Source organism: Thermobia domestica, chromosome 9 (assembly GCF_964235325.1).
Source record: "Thermobia domestica chromosome 9, izTheDome1.hap1.1, whole genome shotgun sequence".
In the NCBI taxonomy this organism is placed as follows: Eukaryota; Metazoa; Arthropoda; class Insecta; order Zygentoma; family Lepismatidae; genus Thermobia; species Thermobia domestica.
This window is the reverse complement of record NC_137462.1, coordinates 147,619,293-147,632,674: the sequence shown is the minus strand read 5'-3', so window position 1 is coordinate 147,632,674 and position 13,382 is coordinate 147,619,293. Positions and strand designations below refer to the sequence as shown.

Genomic DNA, 13,382 nt, shown 5'->3' with positions numbered 1-13,382 from the left:
AATTGAGCTTCATAAAAGTTTCAAATACTGTATATAATAAATTTAGTTCTTATTTGGTTATCTCTTGAGTTTACCTACCAACCAACATGCGGCTATTCAAATATTAATGCTCCAATCTACGCAAGTATGGTTACAGCCCTTGTCTAAAAGTAAATAGCAAAGTACGTTCATGTTCAGTGTCATCACTATCTATTTTGAAATATTCAAATTCATTAAATACAGCTTAAGTTATAATTAAATCATCACAATATATCACTGTAGAAATACAAAGTTGTTAATGCATAAGTGTAAATATGATTACAGTACTTGCAGTCGCCTTATTTTGAAATTAAATTGAAACATTACAGTTCTTGGTTGCAGTTAAATTGTCACAAAAGTTCTAAATCGGCAAACTGCCTCACGCTACCGACATCTGTTAACAAAAAACGATAATGGAAATAAATAGTTATTAGCGTGACTGTTTACTATAGGAATTCGTGTGATGCACTGAGATATTTACTGTTTATGAATAAGATTAAATTGAAAAGAATGACCTCGAATTCTACCTGGGGTACGTACAGCTAAATCGTCTGTAAAATATTAAAACTTACAGACCTCTTTCATTATTGATAACTTTACTCTTTCAAAATCACGCGTGCTTTGAAGACATTGTAGACTTCAATTACTTGCAGTGAATCGCATTCAATATTTAGGGAGAAAAAAATCCACCAACTTCGTAGGTCACTTAGTAGTGGAGTGCATCACTGAGAGAATTCATGTTCTTCCTGTACTGTTAAACTACATTTCTTTCTATTTATAACCAGGCCTGTAGCCAGCCCAAAAATATACGGGGGCCCGGCTGAAGTTAGGGGGGGCCGATGCAACCATATTATAGTTCATTACGATATTATAGTTCATTTGCTAGTCTATCGTGAAAATTTTAGGGAGGCAGCCAAAATTTAGGAGAGGCCTAGACCCCCCTGGATACGGGCCTGTTTATAACCTTATCATGCCTTATAAAGTTATAATGACTGAACAAAATTGATATGAAACTCAGGATACAAATGCAGCAAAAATGTAGGTTTTATTAAGAGACTGATGAGAACAAATACTGAAGGAACACGAACTATTATTCATAATTTTTGCATGTTAAATATTTTATGAAAAAAAATATATAACATTTTGTTCTATTTCTCTCAAATGCCCCCACTTACAGTCCTGAATGGATTGTTTGTAATCATTTTTTCTCCTTCATGTTAGAACGTGATCTAACTTTTTTTAAACCTCACATTTAAAGTATTATATATGGTAGTACTAGTTCCAATTTCGCCTCGAAATTTTACGAGGGCTGACAATAAAGTAATGAGAATTGTTAAAAAAAAAAAAAACTTTACTTACATTTTTAACCAACTACAATGTGATCACCATCAAAGTACTCCCCTTGTGCCTCCACACACTTACTCCATCGGCATTTTCATTGTTGGTAGCATCTCTGGAAGTCATCTTTTGGGATGCCTGCCAAAGCCCGTGCTACCGTTGTTTGAATGTCTGTTTCTGCTTCAAAATGGTGTTTTTTAAGAACTGCTTCCACCTTTGGGAACAGAAAAAAATCACACGGGGCGATGCCCGGTGAATAAGCAGGGTGTGGTAGTACTGTAATGGATTTTGATGCCAAATACTGCCGAACAGACAATGCAATACGGGCTGCTGCATTATCGTGATGGAGAATCCAGGTGTCAGCAATCTCTGGACGAACACGACAGATGCGTTTTCGAAGTCTTACTAGAATATCTGTGTGGAAATGTTGATTTACTGTCTACTCGGGAGGTACCCACTCTTTATGGACAATTTCCCTCGAGTCAAAAAAGCACACAAGCATGCATTTCACTTTGGACTTCGAAATGCGGGCTTTCTTTGGTCATGGTGAATCTTTCCAACACCATTGTGCACTTTGACGTTCATGAAGAAGTGGTTTACTTTTCTTTTCGGATACCTTTCTCAAAATCGGTTCAGAGGCTTGTGATCATATTTCATTAAACCTTACAATGTGTCGTGATTTTTGATGAAAAAACCGAGGAGTAATTTTCTCATGGGATCAAGTTTTCTTTTCAGAAGATTTTAAGAAATGCTCAAGCGATATTTCTTTTATATTTTATAAATATATATTTTATTAACAACTTACAATATGGTATAGTCATTTCTAATAAAAAGAGGTCGACAGGTGATAATTTTCTCTATGGGGTGAGTGTTGTTTGTACTAAGTTCCCCCGTAAACGCCTATTATAATTTTGTCAATATATCATAAATAAACATTTCTATAATAGCTACATGCCACAGTGGTAGCGAGAAACTTCAGTGCAGTGACCCATACCCTTTATTTCGATTATTCCTTACTGTCGCTTAATATTCAATGGTATATTTTGCATTGTACTGTATTATGTTATATTTGACTTGTACATTCCGTTTCTATATTCAGAATTGTATTATTATTCCAGATCACATTCAGAGCCAAATGTGGAAAGTGGCATTGCATCGATGTCATCTATGGATGTTACACCAAGTGCTTCTAGTATAAGTGATGCTTCTAATATTACACTCATTGTTTCCACATCCCAACCAAGCACATCGGGAATACGTGATGTAGTTTCCACTTCTCAGCCAAGTGTTCCGTTATTAGAAAGTGAGAGAATTAAATTGAGAAAAAAACAAAGTAAAATCCCAACATTTTACCCAAGTAACCGGCCCTGTCCGCCATCGCGAAGTGAGTTATTGGACGATAAAATAACGAAAATGATTGTTGATGATCTTTTGCCATTATCTACAGTCGAAGGGAGAGGATTCCGCGAACTCATGGCAAGTGTTGAGCCAAACTATCACGTTCCGTCTCGCCAGACTATCACTCGTCGGGTGTAAGTATTATACAGTAAGTGCAAAAGTTATGTTATGCGGAAACTTGCTAATGCAGATTATATCGCGTTAACAACTGATTGTTGGACTTCTACAGCCACACAGTCTTACATCACAATTACTGCACACACTTTAACAGAAGAAAATAAATTAATAAATTTTGTTCTAGAAACAGTTGAAATGGAAGAAAGACATACAGCAAGAAATCTTGCTGACACGCTAACAGACAGTATATACGATTGGAAAATTCAAGACAAAATCTGTGGTATCGTGCATGACAATGCAAGCAACATAGTAGCAGCGACGGCTTGCTTACCGTATGAAAGCGTACGTTGTTTTGCCCATATATTGCAATTATCCATCAACAAGGGACTATCAATAGTCGAAGTAGATGACATCTTAAAATTGTGTTCTATCATAGTAGCACACTTTAAACACAGTCCTTTAGCCTCCAATGAATTATGTAAAAGACAAGAACTGTTCGAGCTTCCAAAACACAAATTAATACAACATGTTAAAACCAGGTGGAATAGTGCGTACGACATGATTGCTCGACTTACAGAACAACGCCGTGCCGTGGTAGACATTTTAATGGACAGAACTCTCACATCATCAAGTGATGTAAGTAAATTTGAAATTTCTAGTGACAAGTGGAAAGTGTTGGAAGAGCTTGTAAAGTGTTTGGAACCTCTGAAAGCAGCAACTACAGTTCTTTGCAGCCAAGAACATGTTACTCTTTCTAGTGTGCTTCCTATAGCGTATAGTCTTACCTTACTCTGAAAGACGAAGATTTAGAAATTATTAAAAAGATGAAAGTGGAAATAGCTGAAGATTTAAAGCTGCGCTTAGACTTAAGTTGCACAGACATAAAGAAGATGTCTAAGTCCGTTTTGATGATAGCAGCTGTCCGTGATCCGCGATATAAGCACTTACCATTTCTTACTAGTGAACGTAAGAAAGAAGTGCAACTTGCTCTTGAAACATTATTCATTGAAGAAAAGTCGAAGAGTATCAGTGATGATTCGAGGAAAGATGATCAACAAGAAATCCGTAGCGTGGTGGATATGTTGCTTGGAGACCAATACACTACTCTTCAATCTTCAAGTCATACTGATGAAGTAAACTCTTATTTGTCGGACCCACAAATACGACCCTCAGATGACCCATTACAGTGGTGGAAGAAAAATGAACACAGATTTCCCATACTCTCAAAATTGGCCAGAAAGTATTTGGTTCTTCCAGCAACGTCAGTTCCTGCAGAAAGAGTGTTCTCAACAGCTGGAATGATTGCAAGTTCGCGAAGAAGTAGAATCACACCTGAACACGTTAATATGCTGTTTTTTTTAAACAGGAACATGAAGAATGAGTGAGGTCGAAAAGTAGATTTCATGAAATCTCAAGAGTAGTCCTTGTATGAGGTGTATACTATTGGGCTTATTATTTTCAAATTAAACGGCGTGACAAACATCTTGGCATTTGAAGGCGGCGCTTCAAGTTCCCTTTAAATGCTGCTAGCAAATGAGAGGCCAGCGATATTGCCACATTTACTTTGTACACATTCACGTCTATCCCTGTCATCTGATCGCGCTGTAGTTTGTCTACTTAGCCATAGCCACACTCTTTTACCACTTGGCAACTTGGCCCCAGAGCTTGCGTTTTATTCGTTTAGCTGAAATGCCAAGATGTTTGTCACAGGCTTTAGTCCTTGATGAAACATAATATTAATAATTTTAATTAATAGTTTTAATTTTTGATGTATAATTCTTGAAGTTTAATTTTTCCAACCCCAGGGTATAAGAAACGTGGATAGAGTATGTTCCGCACCATTGTAAATCTTTCAATATTCTCTCACTGATGATTGAACCCGGGCCCACGTGCACCAAAGGCGAATATGCTAATCACAAAGCCAGAGGAAAGGGTTGGATTTTAATTGTTATGTGCATCTATATCACTAGTCACTGTTCAGTGAAATCACATTAAAACTATGTGTATATTTTTATAATTGATTTAAATTTGGTTTTAATACTTATTAGTAATTATTTATGAACAAATGTTGGAAACAGCAAAATCAGAGTTATAAACTCCCGAAAATGATAAGTAACTTTGGATTTTATGTAGTTCAAAACTATGAACCTATAAAAGGTTGTCCGAAGACTTCCTTAGAAAGTAAAGTATGTGCTATCCATTTATCAGAATCCTACGGAACATGTATAACGAATATGGTTGAGGAAGTCTACTTACTGAACACTGCACTCCCATTTCTACATTTGTAGCATAAAATGTGTGCACGTGATTCAAGATTGTAAAACATGTACATTTATATGGAGCCCATATGAATTTTTAAGCTTCTTATTAGTTTGTATCAAAGGCTCTCGAACTACCTCGATAGGTACACTCATGTCCAAAATGATTGTCGCATATCTACAACTGTTCTTCTTGTAAGAATATAATTTGATAATGATTTTGCAGGGTACTTTTAATACTGATACTATGTGTATAATCGGGAAATGTGTATTTATGGTAAATATCACAGGAAAAGAATAATAAATACAAAAATTAGAGTGAGTAAAACAAAATGTTGCTAAATGGACAAGAAAGTTTTATTTTTCGTTTTATTGTTCTTATTTACTGCTCTTTTAACATGAAATTTGCCACATACATGTCTTTGCCGATTATACACATACTAACATTATAAGAAATACCGGGCGAATTCGTTATCAAATTATACTCCTACAACAACATATTTATAGACATGCGACAATAATTTTGGACATGAGTGTACATAGTTTTAGAGCTACAACAGATCAAATTAATAACAATAGTGGTATTTACGATGTTCGTATGAGCTTTTTCTGTTATTTCATTCCAAGTATTTCACTAGTGATTTTTGTATAAAATTAACACCCTATGTATACTAAAATCACTTTATATTTTAGTGGCAAGGATAATTTGTATTTTGGTAATTTTTATTTCTATTATGCTGATTCTTGATATTATTTAACAATGAGTTCTATTACGGTTCAAGCAATATACTTGGACTTTAAATATTGCAAAGCGAATTAAGAATACTGTAATTTTAGAAAATAAACCAATTAGATCTTACTGTCTATAAAACGTCATGAAATTAGGAATGGCCACATTTTTTCGAAAACGAAAAGTTTTTCGAAAAACGAAAAACGAAAAATTTTCCGAAAAACGAAAATTTTTTTCGAAAAAACGAAATTTTTTTCGGAAAACGAAAAACGAAAAATTTTTCGGAAAAAGAAAAACGAAAAATTTTTCGAAAAAACGAAAAGCGAAAAATTTTTCGAAAAACGAAAAACGAAAAATTTTTCGGAAAACGAAAAACGAAAAATTTTTCGAAAAAAGAAAAACGAGAAACGAAAAATTTTTCGGAAAACGAAAAACGAGAAACGAAAAATTTTTCGAAAAACGAAAAACGAAAAACGAAAAATTTTTCGAAAAAGCGAAAAACGAAAAAACGAAAAATAAAATTTCCGAAAATCGAAAAACAGATTTTTCGAAAAAGGCCATCCCTAGTGTAAACCCTTAAAGAGAAGTGTGAGTCGATGCAAATAACGTTTATCGGGAAGTTTCAGAAGGACCAGCTTTGAGATTATAAGGAAACAGCATACAGGCATTTTGAATATGTTGTAAACAGTACTCAAATTCTTTACGTAAGTCCTATAGAGCTGCATCACAAAATTCAAGGTGAGGAAATATTAGAGATCTTACAAGTTGTAACTTTGTTGCAGTTTGTAGAGTTTTCATTAATCTAGTGAAAAGATGCAAAGACCGAAACACTTTCTTACATGCAGTATTGATGCGAGGTTTCCTCTCAAGAAATTGATCTATTTATACAGAAATTTATAGCTTTCAGAAAATGAAATAACTGTTTCATTTATGTCTGCTGGTGGTATATTCGAACAGTGTATTTGTACAAGTTGTTTAGAGAAGACAGAAAAGTGCTTAGATTTAAGTGGATTTATTGCTAACTCGTTTCCATTTGACCACAAGTAAATGCGGTGCAAATCATCAATCATTTGTTGAATTGAACTATCCAAATTTTCGGGTTGACTTTGGATACACATTTGCAATTTATCTGCGTATATGTGATGCTTACAATGTTGTAAGACAGAAGGAAGGTCATTAATGCACAGGCAGAATAGAAGATGATCACGAATACTTCCTTGAGGGACGCCATGAATGAAATTCCGCAGTGAAGAGAAAATATCGAATATGGTTACAAATTGCTGCCATTCCTGTAGATAATTTTGAACACATTTCAAAGCACCATAGGAGAAGTTAAATTTAAGTTCTGTATGTATAATTTAGTTCTCTATTATAAATCCCCATAAATTATCATTTTGCTATTTCAAAATGTAGAACGAGAAACAAATGTAATCTATTTGTTAAGGACACCTTTTAAAGAGTGATGATTTCAGAATGGAACCTCTGAAACTCAGTCTCCCGAACTCAGAAATTTCTCCCTTCAGGGCCATATCTTCGATCGTGCTGAATGTAGACTACCAGCGTTTTCGCAGCACTTCCTCCCCTGATTATTGAGCATCTCTCTGGAGAAAAGCTTCTGAAACCACCATTCTTATAAATTGCTTTTTCATTATAAATCAGAGGATAATAACATATTTAATATTTTGTTTTTAGCTATGGATTTTAGATTTGCAATGCGTATTATGTTCTTTCTAATCGAATATAAAGAAAGAGTAGTTGCCAAAGAGTTATCCAAAGAAATGTTGTCAGTCTCTAGATGAAAATAGGAACACACTTTAAAACAATACTTCCTACAGAGTTTGAACACATAATCATCTGATTGATAGACTATTGACTCAAACCGTTCGACCATTTCGTATGCAATCGCAGATCTTCTCACTTTTATGTAAAGTAGTTTCTGCTTCATACTATCTTGTGTTGGCACCGATTATGCATAAAAAGAATATGTAGACTTCTACATGTAATTAGATTATTATTCTTTCACTGCCACAAATTATTTCCAAAATTTGAAATCCCTAGTTGGATCCCAGCTCAAGTGAACTGGACTTTGTGGTGGACAAACACCGTGAACTGAGTTTTGTTGGAATTTCCGTGTGTTATTCCACAATTTCATTAATTATCACCATCTCCTTTAGCCTACACAGTAAAACCATGGAATGTAAAGCTGAAAAAATTCATTTCATAAAAGATACTTATATGGTAATGAAAAATATTGATGAGAGATAAATTTCAAATTACTTAACTGAGTGGAATAGGAATACGTATCATAACTATTAGGTTTATTACAGTTAGCTGTGAAGTATCGTTAGCTGCATTTATGCTTAAGTTTTTCGTTATACATACGTCCTGTTATTCCATGTTGGTATCTCTTGATTTCATAGTTAGTACGACAATACCAAAAGAAAGAAAAACATGTTGCTTGAGAGAGAAAGAGACAATACAAAATAGTTTTTGAGGCAGTGATTACTCTTAAAAACTACACTGACATGAGCACAAAATAAAAAAAATATATTTTTTCTGTTTTAATAAATTCCGTGTTTTACCCATACTTAATATTTAGGACCAGATCAGATATTTATTATCTACAGGATTTTTCCTCGCCCGCTAACGAGGAAGGGAAACATCAATACGCAAGCGAAGTCGCAACTACATTAACCTTGATTCAAACACTATCTTCATTTTATACATTTATTATTGAAGCAGTAAATTGTATTAACTACAGTATATATATTAAATACTATAGTAAGCAAGCATGATAATCGAAAATATTTGGACATGTATTTCGAAGATCTAAGATCCAGGGAAATGAAATTGCCCTCTCTTACTCTCCGCTGTGGAAGTCTATGTTTAAGACTATACTATAAGACAACCGTTATACATAATCTGGCGTATCTCAATCAGAAAAAGGAGGAAATCTGCAGACTACTAAACTAATTCTAGCCCACCTGCATTGGTGTCCCAAATTTAAGCCAATGCTAAAATTAATTTTCTGCATTACACCCAAACTTCCTTCCTGAAAATTTGTCCAGGCTGAAGAGGTAGGATCAAAACGCGAAGTGGCTGGACCAGATAGAATTGATTTTTTCTTAGTTCCGAAGGGCGATTGTACAACATCTTGAGGTCAACACACTCCATAATTATGCCTTGTAGAAACACTACTACCACCAGCAGGCCCGTGCTGGGATACTAATGAGGGTGGTGGACAAGTCTACTAAAAGGGCGCCCATACAAACGGGAATATATATATATATATATATATATATATATATATATATATATATATATATATATATATATATATATATATTATGTACAGATTTTGAAAGAAAGTATAGGTGCCATTTTATATAAAAATCACCACCAAATGTGTTTTAGTATTAGCGTAAATAGCTAATTTGTGAAAACCTCGAATCGAAATCCTCTTGACTAGAGAAAAAAATTTTAGTTCCTGTAACATTTCTGTCAAATAAAAAGAACCTAAATATATCAACAACTTAATGTAGCTCAGTTGCCTATGGACACTGGGTGTTCAGTGCCGCGTTTACAAAAGCTCTCCATTGATTTCTGTCCTTAGGCCACTGGACTCAGTTTCTACTTTGTCTAGGTATATTCCAATCTCTGCGAGAACCATTTTAATGTTGTCCTTCCATCTGCGCCTCGGTCTTCCTAATGGTCGTTTTCCTATTTGAATTTCCAGTTAGAACTTTGAAAGCGTTTCTAATTTCTTCCATTCTAGCTACTTGACCTGCCCATTTGAGCCTACTAAACTTGATGACCATAATAATGTTTGGTAAACGTATAAGTTATGCACCTCCTCGTTATGAAGTTTCCGCCATTCCTCTTGGAGTCCGAATCTTGCTTTCAAATACTTTCAGTTGCGATTTTCCCTCAGAATCAGTGACCATGTTTCGCGACCTCACAGCACAACAGGCATGATTATCGTTTTATATTTCATGCTGCAAATTCCTCAACAGAATCCGCAACAACAAAAGTTTATTAACTGAATAATAACACGAAATCCCTGCTTTCAGTTGACGTCAAATTTCATAGTGATTATGGTTTTGGTCTGTTAACAATGATTCTAGATATTTGAAAGTATCCACTTTGTCGAAAGTCAACATTATCTGGTATTTTAACGCATCCATAGAATGCAGTATTACGATCCCGATAAACTTCCATGTATTTAGTTTTCTCTGCATTTACTTCTAAGGCCATATCCCTGCAAGCCTTAATTAAGATTTCTGCATTCCTTTCTCTTGTTCTATCATCCCGTATAAGATTTACATCATCAGCATACGCCATAACCTGGTAAATACAATTCAGTTCTAGGACCTGATTGCTGTCTTTGATTTTCCTTATAGTGTTCTCAAAACAAAGTTAAATAATAATGGAGACAACGCATCTCCTTGTTTTAGGCCATTCTCAACGTGAAAGCTCGTGAACGAGAATTTCTCTATTCGAAGCTTACTTTGGGATTCATTTAAACATACCTTAATTAATCTAACTTTTTCGGCATTGCAAATTCTGTAAGTATGTTGTTTAATGTTTCTGGTCGATGGAATGGTAAATATCTGGTCGATAGTTTATCGATTTAATCTAAATCCGCTCTGATAATCTAAAATAATTTCATCTGCGTATGAGGTCAATCTTGCTAATAGAATGTTTAAGAGAATTTATTGGATGTTGACGGAAGAAAAATGCCTCAATAATTATAACAATCAGTTTTGTTGCTTTTCTTCTGAACTGAAACAATGATTGATTCTTTTCACTTTTGTGGCAGTTCCTCCTTGTTCCAGATAAAGAGAATGAGTTTGTGTAACTTGCTGTACAATTTTTCCCCTCCAGCTAAAATTAAGTCAACCAGAATTTCGTCTACACTCGGAGAGGTGGGTTTCTTTTGTTTTCTAATAGCGATTTCTATTTTTGTATGGTTAGGTTCTGGAATATGCGGTTATGCTGCATGACTATATGTTAAGCAAATCGTCAAAGAAATATATCCATCTATTTAAGATGCTATCCTTATCAGTGAGAACTGTTCCGTTGGCTTTCTTTAATAGATAAGCACGAGGTTGATATGCTTTCTTAAATTCGTTGATCCCTTTATACATGTCCCGATTGTTTTTGTTTTTATTATTATCTTCAAGTTAATTAATTTTTGCTTTCAAAAATTGCGTTCCTTTGTTCTAAAAATTTTGGAAGTTTTTCGCCAGATGACAATGAAATTTTATGTAGTTATTTCGTTCCGATTTTTTAACCAACACTGTTTCTTCTATTTCCTCTTCTCTGCTACTTTAGTGCATTTCTGGTTGAACCATGGTTTGTTCCTACGTATCTTTGCGTGCCCCAGTTTTTCTTTTGTTGAAATTCTAATGTTATCTCTAATTTGAACCAAGTGTCCTGAACACTAGTGCACTCTGAACCTTCTAAAATCGAGAATCTATTTGACATTTTAATCTGGCTCCCCTCTCACCTGACTCTCCTCAAATTTCTTTAAATTAAACCGCACCGTTTTCAGATTTGATTATTTCCTTTATTCAACGATAGTCTCTCTCTTTATTAACGCTGCTACCAGGTAGTAATCAGTGTCACAATCTGTACGACCGAACATTAATTGTGCTAGACTGTTTTCTTCTATATACTAAAACGTGACCAGTTTGATTATGTGTTTTTCCATATGATGAAATCCAAGTATATTTATGAATGTCACGATGTGCAAAGTTTGTAATCTTCACGATAAGGTCTGGATATTGCAAAGTTCACGAGTCTAATGCCCTTGTCACAACCCTTCTTATGCAGACATTTACTCCCTATAATCGTTTTAAAAATACCCTCTCGTCCTACCTTTGCATTAAAACTAACAGAATTTTCATATGGTATTGCGGGAGATGATCAAATACGCGTTCTATTCTTTCGTAAAAACTATCCTTTTTATTGTCATCCTTATTTTATGTTGGGGTATGTGCATTTAAAACAAAATATTACACCACCGACCCTTAAGAGAAGTAAAAGAAAATCTATCATTAACAAATTCAATCCATGTAATTGCTAATATTATGCGTTTGTGAACGGATAGCCCTGTTAATAGTAATCTTTAATTCGTTCCCCTTAAAAGAACGTAAAATTTCCCGACCTGACTCCTCCATTTCCTTCTCATCTAACTTCCTGATATCCCACTAGCTCCACAAATTTTAACTCCGCTAAATCTCATGTCAATTTTAGTTTGCTGAGTTCGTGCCAAGTTTATCAGTTCTAATCCGAGAATTCTGCGAATATATCTGAACAAGTCTTTTTATACAGGATGAGGTTGTTCGCCCCACATCAAATCCCCAAGCTGGAGGATCACCCCTCGTCGTCTGTCCGCGACTGCTTATTCAGTATATTCGCAGCTAACCTCTATATCTAGAGGCCTTCTCCTCGATCCACAACCTGAGGACGCGCCATGCCGTGGTGACAGGAAGACCACATTTCACAGAAATTAATATAGCTATATCTTAGAAATACAATAGGTACTGATTATCCGAACACCGCTTTAAAACACACAGGAGCAATCAATATGCTCAGATATATGGATGCATATTAGGACTGTGCAAGCTTCGATGCCGTAAAAATCGTAAATTAGAGACTAGTCAATGTGGTATTTCACAAATGCATCGTACGTTTGACTATCCGAACTATTCTTGATGTATCACATTGTTTCGCTTTATAGCTACATAACTTTATAGTTATTTTTGTAAGTGATTATACTCCTTACCTGATCTCCACCAATAACAACTGTATGAATTTATATAACACAAAACTGGTATCCAGAAGAACAAATTAAAAAAATATGTCTATAATGTGATAATGCGCAGGGCACCTTTTGTAAAGGGTGCCTTGTATCCTTAACGGGTTTTTTTATTAACAGCCACTATTTAATTTATTATACAAACCTGGTATACAGAACAACTAAAACCACTTATCTATAATGTGATGTTTCGTGGAGTGCTTTATATAAAGGGCACACTGTATCTTTCACTGGTTCTTTACAAATAGTAACTGTACGTATTGTACAGGACCGTAGTATACAGAAGAGTGAATAAAATCGTCCATCTTTGATGTGGTCTCGCAAGAGCGTCTAACGTAAAGGGCACACTGCGACTTTCACGGGTTCTTTGCCAACAAAACTAAGAATTAATTACTAAATACTTGTATCCTCGTCGCCATAAGTGCCTTTACATCGCAGTGACGGGTATGTGACCGCGCAGTACTCCAAGGAAGGGATGGTTGTATAAGAATTTGTGATTAATTTTGAAGAGTTTTTATTTTGACTAGGGAATTAACATAGGTGAAGGGAGTAAAGACATAGATTTGAAGCATCAGTTCACTGCTATTGAAGCATCAGTGCACGAAAAGATTCGTATTCTCAGTTTTTCTATTTATTGTTTTATATGTTAAGTTAAACACCACAATATGTATCACTGATATCGCAGATCGTATTATTTTTT

The 13,382-nt window shown here is 34.9% G+C and overlaps 1 protein-coding gene across 1 annotated transcript; it reads left to right on the top strand.

Moving 5' to 3' along the window:
- The first annotated feature begins 2,922 nt into the window (after nucleotides 1-2,922).
- Nucleotides 2,923-3,666, top strand: LOC145661056 (E3 SUMO-protein ligase ZBED1-like). Its single transcript, XM_081726494.1, has one exon. It carries the CDS (start codon nucleotides 2,923-2,925, stop codon nucleotides 3,664-3,666), a length of 744 nt encoding a protein of 247 aa, XP_081582620.1.
- The last annotated feature ends 9,716 nt before the right edge of the window (nucleotides 3,667-13,382 follow it).